Raw genomic sequence first — 17,423 nt, 5'->3', positions numbered from 1 at the left:
GAAAAAACTCTCAACTAATGACTGTTTTACAATGCTACCGAAGATATAGTATCTGAAATACTAGTTTTGGAGATATTTGTAGATTTTATAAGAATTATTTTTGTACAATTTTATCATATATGATCCATCTTTCAATCACCTGTAGCTATGTACTCAATAAGAATTCTTTTCGTTTTAAGAGTAATTAACAAATTCAAGTCCGGTATAATAAGATTTTTCATTCCGTTGATGAAGCTGAATATAATAGTATGAAGAAAACTTAAAACCGTATTGTGAATGATTTTTTAATCCTTAGTCAAGTTGTTATTGGTCATATGCTAATATTTTTGAATCTAATCAATCTTGTGGTCTCTTTTGGCAATAGCATAATCTAAGTGAATGTCATTATAAAATTTTCAAAACAAAAGCTAGTAAAACATTTCCTGAGAGTGGGTTCTGATAGATATTCACATATCACTTATTATCTTACATCAAAGGGATAAAATCTTGGTTCCTAAGGCCATGCTTGTATATAGTTTTATATACGTACTGAGCATCATTTTATGTATAAGTAACTGAAACTTAGCTAAATACTCTTCATCCTTTTATCCAATTAGATATTTTGTTATATATCAGAATAATTATGTTCAATTGTTTCAATTGTCAATGACTAGTAAACCATTGGGATCAGCAATAAAAACATTATCGAGGTTCACAGTTTACAATAGATCTAAACTTAGACTAAGAATTCATTTCTTAAAGAACTAAAGACTTTGATAGTTGCAAACTCATTGAAGTACAGAATGAAGTAAACACCCATTTGTATTCTCTTGTTCTGCGATTATTGGACAAAAGTATTGAATGAGGTTTGCAATCTTAAACCAGGACATAGTGTTAGCTTGATGAAGATTTTCTGCATGGATATCACAATAGATCTCCAAACTCGTGATGTTCAAGATTCAAACTAAATTCTTGAAATCGCTATTTTGAATTTCAAGGAAAATAACCTGAATTATTAACTTTATTTAATTGAAGTTGATATCGTTTCCATTTTAACGACTTTAAGTTTTACTACCTCAGTTTTGTATTAAATTTTAAAAACTGCTGCGGGTAATGCCATAAATCATTTATTACTTACTCTTACAAAGAAGCATGCCTGTGTATTTAGCTTTGGTCGCTTTCATTTAGATGTGCCTTGAGTTCATATGGAGCCCAAGACACTACCAATGCCTGCTCCTATGCTTTTGTCAGATCCAATGCCAATGAAAGCTGCCAAGATACGTGTACAGTTTCGAATACTTTGTTTTATCACATTTTCGCAAATATTATGCATCGGCTGCACTTCACCTCCTCCACATAGAGTATAAGTAGGAAATGAGATGCACACTGAGGTAGATACTTTTTTGGACAAAGTCTTTAAAACGACTGCAGAAGCTTTCCGCACGATTTAATCTATGCACTTCGAAACTTTTATTCAGTTGCCATTATATTTTGTGTATAATTTTTCGTTCTGCGTTCTCTCCGCGCTAGGGCGCTAGGGCATAGGAGCGGTAACAGCGGGTGTGTGTTGGGTGCTGCTATATATTTGAAGTACATTGCTTCTACTTACAAGTAAGGCAGTAGCGTTTCCCGCTGGACGCGCTCCATTATGCTTAGGCAAAGGTTGCATAATAGCGCAATTGCAATGCATGTTCAGCTCCACTTCTAGTTTACCACAATGACTGTCGACGACACATTGCCTACATTGATATTTTATGTTGCTTTTGTGTTGTAGTTGCTGATGTTGTTGCTATTATAATAGTTTTATTCCTCACATAATTTGTCATGTGAAAAATTACGAAAGTTAGAAGATGAACTATCTGCCTACCTCAAACTCTCACAATACCAAATAGACCAATGGAATATATACAAATGTAGGTACGAGTATGTATGAATGATATCCATGGCAAGGCCTAAACCTAGCAGTGTGCAGCTTTCCATCGTATTCAGCACATCCAATACCACAAACTATGACTCGCTTTGCCTTAAGTTATATGTGCGTCAACAACCTCAACCAACAATTACAGTATATCTAACACCAACAACATTAGCAATAGTAGCAATAGTAGCAAAAGCAAAAGCAGAAGCAGAAGCAGAACCAAAAGCTCGCTGCTAGAATCGTTGTCGTGTAAACATGCTGCCACTGACTTTCCGTTGTGATTCTTTTCTATGCAACAATGAACCCACAATAGAAACGGAAACTGTCGGAGTTGCATAGGCTTGTGAATAGAATGTCTGGACGGCTTTGAATGGGCGCATTGCGTTTGTATCCATAAATGTACAAATAAAAGTATCTATCTACAAACACAAACTCATAGAAGAATGTACACTGAGAAAACAAACTCAAGAGCAGCATTTGACTTCAAGCATGCCACATAGAAGCTGTGAAAAAAAGTTTGATAGAGCAGTGTAAACGAGTCGACGGCAACCCAAGCGGGCTACAGCTGTAAGAGCGCTGCTTCTGTTTGTTTTGTAAAATGACTGGAGTATCTGCTGCGAAGATGCAAAAATGTGCATCTTTCGAGTGACAAATGTCAGCTTTGTTTGCTCCACTGCGCGAATTACATGCCATCGTGTGCCTATGAATGGGATTAATTTTTACTGAAACTATTGCAATTTTTTCGAATGTACGAGTGCGGCATGCAGCGTTCATCTGCTTCTAATGAATGCGTGCGCCTCAATTCGTTATGGTTTCAGTTCACAAAACTGCTGATTGGATGGATAAGCGATTAAATTTCGATTAAAGTTTGAATTGGAGAATTTTAATTGCTTATTGGTATTGATTGCATATGTCAGTAAGGTTAAGTTTTTAATAAAATATTTTTTTGGTAAAATAGATTAAAATTGCAGGCTCTCGGTTGTAATATACATACCATAATAATAATATATATTTTATAATATATTATACAATTTGAGACAAAAACGGAATTTTGTAGAGTGAAGCATTTGAAATGTTAAAAAAATTATTTGGTGGATTTATATCAAAGATTAAAATCATAATATCATTGAAGTGGATGAAAACATCTGCAAAATTCTTTAATCGGTCGCAAGATTTGCAAAGCCAGCCAATAGAATGACGCAAAAGAAGCAATGTCCCATTAGAAAACAAAGAAATGATTAGTACTAACACTTTCTGAACAAAACTCAAGTCATATAATGCTGCTAGCAAAATTGATGATTGCAGTTGGACAACTATCGAAGTTCTTCAGATATTTTCTTGCTACCTAGTACCACAACATAGAAACTGAAAAATATAAATTACATTAAACACTGGAAGAAATATAAAAAACAAAAAAAAATATCCTTTCAACCAGTAAGGAGAAGGAGGAGAAGAGAAACAACGAAATACCTTCTGTTCAAATGCCTTGGACTGGCAACATTGAGACTTTACACTATGCAAGTTTATGAACTAATAAATCTGGCAGACATCCTAAAACAAATCTTCAAAAGAGAATCTCATTTATCAACCGCTAAGGCTGGTTTTTGAACCGAGATTTTCATGATCAGAACTGTGGCAACAATACGGTGCTTATGCTTATCGCTATCTGAAGAAGAAGAAGAAACCTTGCCATCACTAAAATCAACCAACCGACCGTTTGCAAAAATTAAAAAAAAAATGATCCCATATAAGTTTCCGTTTTCATCTTATAAACAGGCATTCTCTGATAAGATTATCAATGAAACCATAGGGATCAGTTCTGTAAAGAGAAGCGTGCTATAAGATAGCGTGGTGGGACGCTCTATAACACATGACAATGAAGCGACAAATGACAATACGAGAATTGTTTTAGAGTATTTAAAATTGAAGTTTAGAAACATTCACATCAAAAAAGACGATTTGTCTCCTATTATATTACAACAACTCTATTGTTTTACAGCAACTACTTGCACAATTTGGAAGGAAAAAGCACATCATTACTAAGAGAAAGCAATTATGTTCAAAGGCAACAAACATAAACCGGCTGTTTGATCGTGAATTAAAGTTGTTTAGAACAGCTATATAATCCAAGAAAGCTATAGAATCTAATTATAAAGTTCAGTAGCAAAAAGTACTACCGATGGCATGCAAAAACACCCTAAGTGATACTAAATGGATCATTTCGTATTATGTGAATACATCGACAACGATACAAATTATTGGTGATTTTAATATATCAATAATATTTTAATATTGTGATGGAAGAAATTCGAAACAAGAGCACGAGATACATTGAAAACCTATTGCGTTACTCAAATAATATTTCAAAACTTACCAATAATGAATGGAAAAAAACTACTTTACAGCGCTCTAGGAAAGCCAACATTGCGCTTCTCCTATGTCAGAAAGCTATTTTTAAAAAGATTGAATTACAACCACGTATTACTCAATGGCTATATACGGCTGTTATTAAACTAAAACTTTTGTATGGCATCACTGTATGGTGGACGGTCTTTGATAAATCTTCGTACTGTACTGTATTTAACAGCGTTCAGTACAGGACGAAACTTTGCATTAGAAGTGCTCTGTGTACCACAGCAACTATGGCGTTAGATCTAATGTTTCACTTAATGCCTCTTGACATCATCAGTAAACATTTGGCAGCATCATCTGCTAATTTAAGACTCAAAGCTATATCACAATGGAGGGCTAGTGACTATGGAAACGGTTTCATTCTAAAACTTTTCAGTCCTACTCGAAAAAACATTGACTACACTTCTCCCATTCTCGATTTTGATAGGAAATTCATTGTTGATTTCTTATCCAGAAATGTGGCGTAGGAAGTGGAGTTTTCTCAGAAGGGTTGAAGACATTCTCACAATAGGATTCCAGATCACTATATAGTTTTTCCGGCAGAAGTGGTTGCCATAAAGGAAGCCTTAGCTTAGCAACGGATTTTTAAGCTGCTTTAAAGTCACTGAGATCAGTCCAGTTTACATCAAGGACAGTCTTTGACTGCTACACATCACTACATGAGATGTCGACGCAGTTCCCTTTTACTGAGTTCCGGTCGTAGGAATATTTTCAGCAATTGCAAAACAGACGAATTAGCCAGATGAGGTGCTTCAGGAAATCACTCGGAACACCTAAACAATCTTGGCGTAACGTTGACATCATGCAAACTGGCACTGAGTTATTTCTAGTAGACTAAATCTCCCTTTCAACCAAACCTGCCGCAGTAGTGGTGAGGACGATAAAAGTATCGTCCACTTGATTTGCTTCTGTCAAGCACATTCGCGGCGTCGTCTTAACAAGTTAGAGGCTTTATTTTTCAAGAAATTTGGCGAACTTCAGGACTTCCCTCTAAGCGTTATAAGCTTTGCCAAAGATTGTAAGTGGTTTTAACCCTTTGGGTTTTTTAGTACTACGGTAGCACAATGGTCTTATACGCTTAAGTCAATTTCTTAGGATCGCCAGTATAATCTAACCTATCCTACCAATAATTTAAGAAAACTTGGGACTCTCAAAAATATCACCCCATTAAATTAAAAACAAAACAAAAGCGAATAGAAAAATTAATGTATAAAATTAAGAAGATGCTGATACAAGAAGTAACAAAATCGTTCATTTTGAAAACCCCTCATTCAGTCGTTCGTCACTTCATTCATACTTTTGTTTACTATTAATATAAATATGAATAAAAAATTTTGCTAAAGGGTTGTCCATTAAAAACTTCCATGGTTCACTCATCGTTGATATTCATTATACATGTTTCTGCTCCATACAGTAGAATAGGTACATAAAGTGATGTGCAGAGAATTCATTCTGTTCATTCAGAGAGGGCTCACCTTCTCAAATACCCGTTGAACTTTCAGTAGCGTCTGTTGACAAAAATAAATTTCCGCTTGATGTTGAAACTTAAACTTTTGCTAATGTTAATATTGGTTTCAAGGTAAAGGAAGTACTTTACAACTATAAAACTATGGTTGTAAACAAAAATGTCAGCTTTTGTATATTGGTACCTGAAGTAAGCGCTTGACACCATGGTGATCTTAACAGACGTATTAAGAGTATGTATAGATAATCACGGTATTGAAAATAACCGCTGGTATAAATAAAAATTATATGTTTAGAGATCCTTCTTGTTGAGGAGCGAAACCCATCTAAACTTCTGCTTTTCTATGAGTCACAGAATCACAGAATGATGAATGCTTCCTAACGAAGCGAAAACCTACTTTATACCAGTTATATTTCAAAACAGTATAGGATGGTACCTAATGGATTTTATAGACGGAGTCAAAAGTTGTTTAACGTGATTCCCTTCTGTGAAGGCTTAACACCACAGTGTTCTCAACACACGTATATACTCCATTCCAATGAAGTTCCATCGGTACTAACTGAAGCTATACATTTGGATATAGTTCCTCTTTGGTAGGGAACAGAGCTTATCTAACTTTTCTGCTATTTTTTAGTGCACAGCATCTACTTGGAAAATAAATCTCTACATCAAATGAAAGTTAATGTATACAGTTATTCTACTAGCGTAAATCTGGGCTTTCACCATAACCATTACGATACTCCAATTAAGGCGCCAACTTCTGTTGGTGAGGAGAACCACACACTGTAGGCACTGAGCTCAGTGGTACAGTATGTGGTACCTCTGGTCGTACCACACACCTCCTGTCGTAATTCCAAGCAGTATCGGTGGTGATTACTGATTTTGAGTTGCGTCTTATGAGAGATGGCTAAGCTCGGGATTATTCTAACTTTTAACTCAATGGGGGAGATTTTATAGACAGTATCAGTATTATTTAGAGTGAGTACCTGCCTTGACGGCTAAAGATCACGTTGCTCTTCAAACACATGTTTCAAGATAATGCGCCAATGAACGTCTCATTAGTAATCCAAGGAATTTCCACCGGCACTAATCAAGTTATGTGCTCAGGACATAACTTTCACTTAGGTATGATGCGAGACCTACCATATCAACTGCTGATCTTTGGGGCACAGCACCAGATGATGAATACGCAACTCCACGACGAATGAATGATAATCAAATACCTAATCAGATTTTATAGACAATAAATTTTTCAGATTTTTTATAGACAATTTTATAGCCAAGACTCACTCGCAGTGTTTCTTTATTTAGTTTTGAAATTACAGCGCGTTCTACATGAATGTTAGGTCTGATAATACGAATGTCATCTGCATATTCCAAAAACCAAAAGTATAGCATTTTTGGAACCCAGAATAGTGCATGTTCGATGTGTTGGTAGAGGATTGTGTATATATCTAAGCAGATGAAGTCGATAAATGAATGAAAGTGGTTGAATTTATTTTGTATCATTTATGTGTGAAAAATATATACATACGTATATTCGATGTTAATAATGAGTAAATTTAAATAATTAGTTAAGAAAAATATAAGTAATTACTTGACTCATAACAAAATTACCAGTTTACAGGATATTGAAGCTTCAGCATAGCAAAAGCAATTGTTTTACTTTTTCTATTTCATTAAAAATAAAATGCAACTGCAACAATTGCATTGGGATAACAAATTTTAAATTGCAGTCCTGGTTCAGCATACAAATAATTTAGAATGCCCTACTTTGGTTATTTTCAATACTGTACTAATTGCTGTTTGTATTCGAGTATGCATGATTAGTAGTTCAATAATAAAACATAGCCCACGTCGGACTTACAATGGAGAATAATTAAAATAAACATAATCAGAAGAACCTTGTAGCTATTTAGTGGTCCAGTTAGCATATTTAAGTGTGCTTCATTACGTGCGAGTGTGTGTCCGTTCCCATGTTCGCATATAGCCATATTCTGTCGACAATATTCATAGATACTCTGGCGGGGCTTAGCTGAGTATATCGTGTATGTGTGCCTTATATAAAACGTAATGGAAAATGCACAATTACTTGGATTGGCGTGCTGACGGCCCGGCGGGCTGATTTTCAGCTTCTGGCGAATGAAGTGTGTGCGGGTGGTAGTTTGGAAATTGAAACGCAACTTTTGTACTCGTTGCGTCGTTGTTGTTGGGCGCTACAGTTCTGCAGTTCAGTTCTGAATGTTAAACGTTATACGTTATGAGCTGAACGGTGAACGGTGAACACGAATGTTCGGAGACAATTTTGTCACAAACTAAATTTGTAATTTAAAAGCTATTTGTGTAGGACAAGGTCGCTGCATTTCTCAGCATTTTTACTAAATTTGCGAAATGAAAATAAAATAAAAACGAATCAACTCTACACACGGCAAATAAAAATTTAGATAGAAAAATATTTCTATTAAAATTCATATGCGACAAAATGCTACAATTCAAAAGATTCACCTCAAGCCATTCTGCTGTATTGATGACAAATGCTTTTTTTATATGAACGTTTCTATTAGAAATTCATTTCACTTATGCAAAATGCAGATTTTGTAGACACAGACACTAACTTATAAGCATCTTCGGTGATTTGCATATTTCGGAACGGATATGCTAAATTTTTCTCAAGCGAACAGAACGTTTTTTATCAGAATTTTTTTTTTTTTGTTGATTCGAAAATTTTATAACTTTGTCCATTTATGTATTGAGCCTTTAGGTTATCAGACGTGCTAATCTTAATCTGCATTTATACGCTTCCAACCGGCTGAATTGGTTGGAGTGGAATCTAGCAATCGAAACGAATATCTCATAAATAAACGAAAACGTATCTATGAAAAATTTTACTTTATTAAAACTTTGCTTTCTTGCTATTGGAAGAAGAATTCTGCAGCAGAAAAATATTGAATTTACCTTGAATATTTCTCGCTTGGGCACATCTGGTGCGTATGAGTAATTTTCTCTTTCGAAAATTTGTATGGTGCGTATGAGTTATGCAATTCCTTTGGCAGTTGCACAAAAAACGGCAACGAAATGTATTCATTGTAGTTTAAGTAAGTTACAACTGTTATTCTTATGTTAAAGTATCTTCCTCCAATTTCGTATTTAAGACGATTTATCTTAGACTATCTTATAGTCTAAGATATACCATATGAAAAGTACTTACTGTTATTAATCGAAATTTTATTTCAATAGGACCTTTGATTTTCGATAGGACCCTTGCAAAATATATTTTTTTCCTAACGAATCAGTTATCATTTTAAAATCTGAAATGGTTCCAACAAAGTATCAATGAATACTGGAATGGAATAGACGGCCTATATTATTCCAAAAAATTCTTAAATTTTGATGCCAAAAGAGCAAACACCGCTCTCAATCTAAATAATTCTAAATTCTAAATTCACTCTCTGGTGCACTAACAGGCCACACCGCATGTAACAAACACCTACACAAAATAGGTATATCCGAGACTAATATTTGCAGATTCTGCTGCGATGAGGAAGAGTCTATGGAATATCTGATCACCAACTGTGATGCACTAGGCCACAGAAGAAACAAAATTTGAGGTGTATACTAACTAGAGGATGAAGACCTTCGAAAAGTCCCTCCGAAGGAGCTGATTCGATTCTTCGGGGTACTAAATATCTAAATACAAAGGGGTGCACAATAGATCACAATGGTCACAGTGCATAGGGGCCTTAGCCTAACCCAAAACCTCCAAACACCATCACCATTACCATACCAATACCAAAATCGGATCGGTTTACTAATAACTTTTTTTGAGTATATTTTTATGCAAATCATTATTATTATTGTTAGGGGATATGGCACTGCGACCGTCGAGACTATTGTGCCTCCTTCTGAGTCAATGAAAAGTTGTATAGAACCTACTTTACAGAGTTTTATTGCTTCTTCCATAAGAATATACGTAAGTATATCCGTAAGGTGCTGCTGATAAGTGATTTGGATTGTGTTATTCCTGGTTTATCATCACAGTTATCCGTTTTATTTTGGTTCTCCTAAATTTTTATGAGAGAAAGGAGCGTACTATGTCCTAGTCTACAAAAAGGATTCGGCCTCATCATCGATGTGGCTGCTCCTGCAAATCATATATGTAGTTTATATTAATTTTCAAAAACAAAAAATTTTAAATTGTAATGTCATTAAAATATAATTATTTTTTTCAATTTAATAATAATTAATAAAAGATGATATATTAAAAGACACTAATAGTCTTAAAAACTTATGTGGCTAGGATATTGTCGGAGTTTTGTTCCCTATAAGTAAAATTATAATATTGCTTTTCTTATATACGCATTTATAAATTATATTTTAGATATTAGTTTTAGATTAATTAAGATTTTAGATATTTTCGATTTAATATGCAACAATTTATAGATTAGTGCACTGATTATTAAACTACTTTGTTTATCTAAACAAAAGAATGGGACGTTGTTGCAAAGACCAATAATTGTCGATAAAATATGAAACCGTAAATAAGATCTGAAAACCAAAGTATATTTAAAAAGTGGATTGGAAAGGTTTTTAAAGGAGATGAATATTTTGCCGTCTACCGGGAAGGATTAGGTTCATGTTCTTTAGATGATTTTTAGAATGTTTTTTTAATTAATTTACAACTCATGTGTACTGGCGTATACCATGCAATGTTATGAAATAAAATGAATGACATTATTGAATTTATTGCATGATCATTTAGTTCTGAATAAGAATAAAAAATTTCGTTAAAAAATCACAAAATGGTGCTTGAATCGATTTGGACAATTAAATGCTTAAGAAATACAATAACAATGGTTCAAAACTTGTGTTTAATATATCGACATATGACAAGTCATGAACAAGTCTTCTTCATTAAAGAAGAGTCGATTGCATGCTCGAACCTTGAAAAACTTAGTAGTAAATAGTTGCTTATTTTTCCGAAATTTAAATGTAGTGACAACAATCCCATTAGAGCAACGTTTAGTGCTCAATCATAAATGAAACACTATCATGTGTTTGCCAGAAGTGTTCAACTTCTAGTTCTCCATAATTATCTTATAATTAATACATCACTGAAGACGGATAATCACATTATCAAAAAGAAGTAACTTATTAAACACTCAAAACATCCAAATAATAGGTCAAGTAGGTGACTACTTTCTATTCGCGTACATTTAAGACAAACCACGTTTCGTAAGTATGTCTCAACGGGAATGTAAATAACGCTATGACACCGTAGTTCGACCGCAGTAAAGGTACATAGATCAGAAAGCAGAATATTTCAATAAACAATAGATCTATTTATAATGACAGAACAATGTTTTTATTTATATTATTTTCACAACACGAATGAAGGGAGATTTGCGTATTGAGTTCCTACATAGAAATAGAGGGCGCAGCAATACTTCTGGAATAACTGTCGGATATTCAAAAGATTAAATTTTGTCTGAATTAATATATTAAGATCTCGGTTATAGTTGTGTTTAACAGTTCCGCTTTTTTCAATTATTCACATAGTCATTGTTTTAGTCTTATCTTTGAGGTTGTTGAAAGCTTCTTTTTATGTTGGTGCAAAAGTGATATCTATATCGCCTGGATGTGCTAGCATTGTCTCTGAATTAAATAGATTATTTAGTGTGTATTTGGTTTAGATATTATGATAATTGTTCTAGAAGATAGTTAAAGGAAAGCTAAGGATTTATTGTCTAAACGGAATCTTATATCCCTCATGAATTCTTCTGAAGAAATATTCTGCACATAATATGAAATAGTCGTTATCCCGAGTGAATTTGTGGTGTCTTAAAGCAAGTCATAGTTTCGGATAATAACTTTCTACTTTAATTATTATATGTGGCTATAAAAGCAACTAAAAGGTGGATGGTATTTAATTCTTCCTATTTAAGTATGGAAGATATCTACGAAAATAAGTAGATTGTAGGATTGTGGAAGGAATGTATACGGAAAGAATTTAATTGCAGTGTTTTGCAGTTAAATAAATTGTTGGAAGGAAGGCGGTTATATATTCCTATATCTTCATACAAATATGTTACCAATGAAGAGATTTAAAATGTTTTAACAGTTATTTTCTGCAGTTTTTTGTGAATAAAACTTTTTGCTTATTTTAGTGCAGTTAACGAGCACTCTAGTTGTATTTCTGAACTGAAATTATTTAATTTTTTGTCTTTTTGGTGTGTCAACTAATACTTTTTTTCGTTATTTTAACGTGATAAGTTAATACTTAGTATTTTGTTTTTTTTTTAATATACAATTTATATATTTAACCTAGGTTGAGCACTGACAGCTTGCTTGAGTGTAATGAAGCTGATTATTTCGTGACTGATTGCGTGTTTGATTGTAGGATCGTAATTACTTCAGTAAATGATATTGAAAACTCTTTTGAGAGAGGTCTTTGCAGGCTTTTGAAATGTTTTATAATGCATCTACAAATGCTCTTTATCTGCTTTGTATCTGTACAGCTAAAATTTATGATACTTAAAGTACCTCAATTTAGACCTTACCGATTTTTCTATTATCTCCGCTTCTTAAAGCTCGTTTATAACAAAATAATTTGTTTAATTTTTCATTTCGGAATTGTAACTTTTGTTGTAGCTGTTATTGTTGTTGTTGATATAGTTGTTGTTGTTGTTTTTTGCTTTTCAATTGAAGAGCTGCATTAGCAGACTTTGAACCCGTTACTGTCGCTCGCAAGTTGATATACTTTTTTCTCGTCATTTGTATCTTAATTTTTATGTACGAGTATCTTTTTGTGTTGTCTTTGCTCTTTTTTATTTTATTTTTTTTTTTTAATTTTATTTTATTTTTGTGTTTATTTTTTGTTTTGTTCATTTAGTTTGCTTTGTTTCGTTGAGCTTAGCAATGCTTGCTATGCAATTTGTTGATGTTTTTATTGTTATTGTTGTTCTTATACTTGTTTGATTGTACATTTAGTTTCGTGTTTGTAGATTCCCTTTGTGCGAATGTGAATAATGCAAACGACTACGTTGAGTATTTGTAAATCCGCTACAGCCTAAACCCGCAAACACAATGGAAAGAAGATTCCAGCTTGGAAACAATGCTGGAAAGCCGCTTACTTCGTTGATGATAATGATAATAATAGATCATCCACCCGCTATTATCGCTACCGGTAGCATAGCCGCCGCCAACGTTGCACTCTTTGCCGCTGCCTAGTCAGCCTAGTCAGCCTAGTCAGCCTAGTCAGTAGACATTTACTGGCTTAGCATGCGAGCGTGTGTGAATGGTAAAAGTGTGTCGATTTGATTGTGCAGTGCCGCGCTTAATGCTGCTCTTTTCATTGCATTTTCATTTGCGATTGCAATGGCTGTGGCTGTGGCAAGGCGGCAGCTAGAAACTCTTTGTAGGTTATATAAAACTGTGTTTCCATACAAATATATGTGCTATGTACAATGCATATGCAGTTATGTTTTGTTCAGGAAATGTTACGATGTCAAACGGGGGCCTAAAGTAGTCACCCACCCCCCAACAGTCACGGAGCTGACTAGTTTTGTGGGTGTTGCCTCACTCAAGTATATTTTATATGTTATATTTATGTGTACTGAATAGAAGAAAAAGCAGATACATTTCGTTTAATTTTTGCTCCATTTGTACTGATTACAACTATTTTCTTTTTAGGAAAATGTTCATTGGAGGATTAAGTTGGCAAACAAGTCCAGGTAAGTTTAAGCATGTGTGACGTCTTAGTCAATGACTCTTGATTCGGATAGTTGTACACATAATAATTATGTGCGGCGTGACCCATAAAAAATATTCTCAGCCGGCTGTGAATTGGACAAAGTACATTGTGGCCTGTGATACTCAGTGCAGCTAGTACCGTAGATACCGTAGATAAGTAGAGAAACAGTTTCTATTCCAATTTCAATTTTAGATTTGTACGTATTTTCATTCTTCTTCTTCGTCTGCATATTTTAATTAGAATCGTTACACTAAATTGCAAATTTATTGTGAAAATCGGGGTTACGCTTAAAAGCTATGAAATTGCCAATGCGTTTATTGGAAGATTGAAAAATACAAAAATTCCACTATTGACTGCAAATTAAATTCGTACAAAACTGTTGCATTCGTCTATGTGTAGTACGTTTACGATGGATTTATGTAAAATTCCCTTCAACTCATTGCAGTCTGTCTGTGGTGTTTGCTTTACTTTTTTCATCCGCGGGTCGGGTATTGACGTGCATGAATTTAAAGCATCATCAAATGGAAAGAATTTCTGTCTCCGCTTTCAGTGTTCGATATTTTTGGATTTATTGGTTTGATATTTATTTGGTTCGAGAAGAGAATTCATTAGATGGGAATGTCATGAAGAGTCGCGGTAGTCACATGTGAAATTTTAACGCATACGAATCGATGAGTGTTGGCACATTCGCCACAAATTTTTGGTGTTTCGAGCTCTCAATGAATCCGAGGTGGTCATTGCATATGAATTAGTCATTTAAAAGCGTTTCGTGTGTCCGAAGCACTTAGGGTAACATATGTGTTTATGTATTCATTGGCTTGTCCATGAATATCGCTAATAGTCAATAGAATAAATAGAATGAAAAATTTTAATATTTTTATTTCGATGTGATTTTAATTGAAATAATCAGAATACTTGTACAAATTAAAAAAACATCTAAGTAACACAAAATATTTAAATTAGATTGATAATATTTTAAGGTATCAAATATTTATAGTTTTCTAATAATATTTCTAAAATATTATTTTATTATTTTGTGAAATTAACAAAAAGTTTTTAAGTTAACCTTAAAAAATGGAAGTAGTTGAAGGAATATAAATCTGACATAAATATTAAATTGAGTTAAATTGAGCAGTTTAGGATTAAGGGATTGTCGAAATTTTGATTCCGATGATTAAGTTCAATTCTATTGCTCTTAATCATCGATTTCTCTTTCTTCCTGTTGGAATTATATTATCTCTCGGATGACATATCTTTGGCATCAAAGGAATGTTGAAAAAAAAGTTTTTATCAGTTTTTCAATTATAAGAGCAATATTCTAAAATAAAAGAATAATGGTTCACAATAATGGTTCAACACAGAAATAGCAAAAACTGATCAAAAAATTGTTAATATTATGATTATTGTAATTGTTTTTGACACGCCGAGTAGTTCTTACCCAACCTAATTTAATTAATTTATTATGTAACATTTTTCACAGACTATTATTTTGATTATAATTCAAACAAAAATTTACTATATTATTTTCTTATTTCAATTTTTCACTTATTTTTGTAATCATGATACGATGATATTATATCGTTCGGATATCTAACCATTCCAGAAATTATGTACTGATGATCATTGATAAATTTTACAATTTAGTTATCAAGGATCAAAATGTGAAAATGGGTGAGAGATTTTTATCGTACACAAATTATTGGGTATGAGAAACTTATAGAGCAAAAGGGTGCCATGCCATGTTCGTTCGTTCGTTCCATGGTTGGTTATTAGAGAGCCCTTGTTTAAAATCATTTGAATTTAAAATCAGTAAATTAATTTTTAAAGATCTTTCAACGTTGGGTTCTTGCTACTTACTATATACGCAAAATGAGTGAATAAAATTAATAAATGAAATTCGTACAGTGATTATATCTTTGTTAGAAAGGTTAAGATATTAAAAGAATTTATACTAGAATTAATTGTGTTCTCTGATTTTGATACTTGATAACAGTAACAATGAGTTAAAAGAAAACGATCCATTTAAATGACGTCCAAAAATTTAGTCAATACCAGAAACACACAAACAGTGGTTTATTGTGTTTTATAAGATACAGCGAACAGTGCCCTGCTTTGGGTTGTAAAAAGGTGATAAAGTAACGATGCAACAGACCACAATTAAATGCGGTTTTGCCATTAACATTAGAAGCCTTTTAGAAACGCTGAAAAGAATTTTGGGTGTCGATATATCATTTTTCGTTAGATTTCAACAGCTTAAAAAGCAAAACAAGATATAAAATAGTGATGTGAACCCGGTGTTTTGTGATGAGAAAAGTACCCAAAGTACAAATCGTTGCAACAATCATCATATTCGATATATTTACAATAGTTAGATTTGAGTTCAGGTTCCTCAAAAAAATTAATTCGTAGAGAGAAATTTTTATCGAAGATATTTCGGGAAACTACTACAGAGTTTCATAGAATAGGGGATTACTTAAATAAGAGTATTATAGTTAGTAGCGCAAAACATATAAATATATATAACTGTAACTTTGAACTATTTTAAGAACATTATTGAAACATCTAATATTTTGTACTTTATTTTCTGGAAAAAATGTTTGTATGAAAATGGTTTACAATAAGCAGCGCTGGATTTGCTGGAGTTTATTTTAATGGGGTGGTTATCATATTATTAAGATGGCTTCAAAAAATTGTAGACAGGATAGGTCATATTATATGGAACTATCTGGCAACACTGTAATTTTGATAAGAAAGGTGTAAATGACTAATAACGGCACGTTTCTGAAATGTCAGTATTAGGACGTCCCCCTTGGTTGTAGCGCATACAATCATTATGAGGCCCATTTCATGTTAAACAGAACCGTAAATAAATAAAATTGTTATTTCTTCGGCATACAAAACTCAAATGATCGAAAAAACATTTTTTTTCTACCAAAAGTGAATGTGTGGTATGGAATATGAAATGATATAATCACTGGAACATACTTCTTTGAAGTCGTCATTGGAAAAGAACAACCGCCAATCAGGTGCTTTATAGGGCTATAATTTTCAATTTTTTATATCGATTGATTTTAACAAGATGGCGCATCACAATATACAGTCTGCGCAGCAATTGATTTAAGTAAAGCCATTGTTTCTTGGTCGCTTGATATCAAAACACGATGCGTTTGACTTCCAGATATTTTCAACTAGAGTTACTTATAGTCAAAGTCTTTTTTAAATAAGTCAAGGACACTATGCAAAATTAATGTTAACATCTATAATATTACTATAAACTATAGTAGCCTAAAAATCACAACCAAAGCAAATACGATCGAAGGTGCTGAAAAATGCATTACACCATTCGAGCTAAGGGTGGTCACTTGCGCTATATAAACTTCATGTTGTGTTGTGACCAAATCTCTATAAACTAGTTTAAATGATTTTTAATTTCAACAGCAAACACTGTTTTGGGTTTCATATTATTCTATTAAGTTGATCTATCTAATATAGCTAACTCTGTATAGTATATATTGAGCTGGAAGAAGACTATATTGAAGAAAAGAGTTATTTCTATTATATTTCTTTGTGTTTTTAGTAATAACTTATTTCTTTATTATCATATTGTATAATTTTGTCATCATTCTCAATTAAGAGAGCAGATTACTTTTATGGGAAAATTTTTTGATCCGAAATTATTATTTATATATTCCATTGTAAGCAAAGTCTTCCTATACTGCATAAATAAGCAATAGCACATCTTTTTCAAATTACAGACATGATGAATGTTTGCGTCACGAGAAAATCAAAGAGACTACATACGGATATATATAAACTAAAATAATCAGAACCGAAATGCATATATAGTAGCCGGCGCTATAATAGCGTATCAATGCCTTTGATGGTGTGCGTCGGTCTGT

The 17,423-nt window shown here is 33.2% G+C and overlaps 1 protein-coding gene across 5 annotated transcripts in view; it reads left to right on the top strand.

Annotated features, from left to right (window-relative positions):
- The window catches only part of LOC119673259 (RNA-binding protein Musashi homolog Rbp6), a 318,684-nt gene that overhangs the window by 11,197 nt on the left and 290,064 nt on the right, over positions 1 to 17,423 (top strand). For all 5 annotated transcript variants that reach the window (XM_038084516.1, XM_038084514.1, XM_038084515.1 and 2 more), the window contains exon 2: positions 13,464 to 13,504. In XM_038084516.1, coding sequence (XP_037940444.1) covers positions 13,464 to 13,504 — 41 coding nt within the window. The remainder of the gene's footprint in view (positions 1 to 13,463; positions 13,505 to 17,423) is intronic.

This window comes from Teleopsis dalmanni, chromosome 1, assembly GCF_002237135.1.
Source record: "Teleopsis dalmanni isolate 2A chromosome 1, ASM223713v2, whole genome shotgun sequence".
In the NCBI taxonomy this organism is placed as follows: Eukaryota; Metazoa; Arthropoda; class Insecta; order Diptera; family Diopsidae; genus Teleopsis; species Teleopsis dalmanni.
Note: the sequence above shows the minus strand (reverse complement) of the source record. Positions and strands in the feature narration are given on the sequence as shown.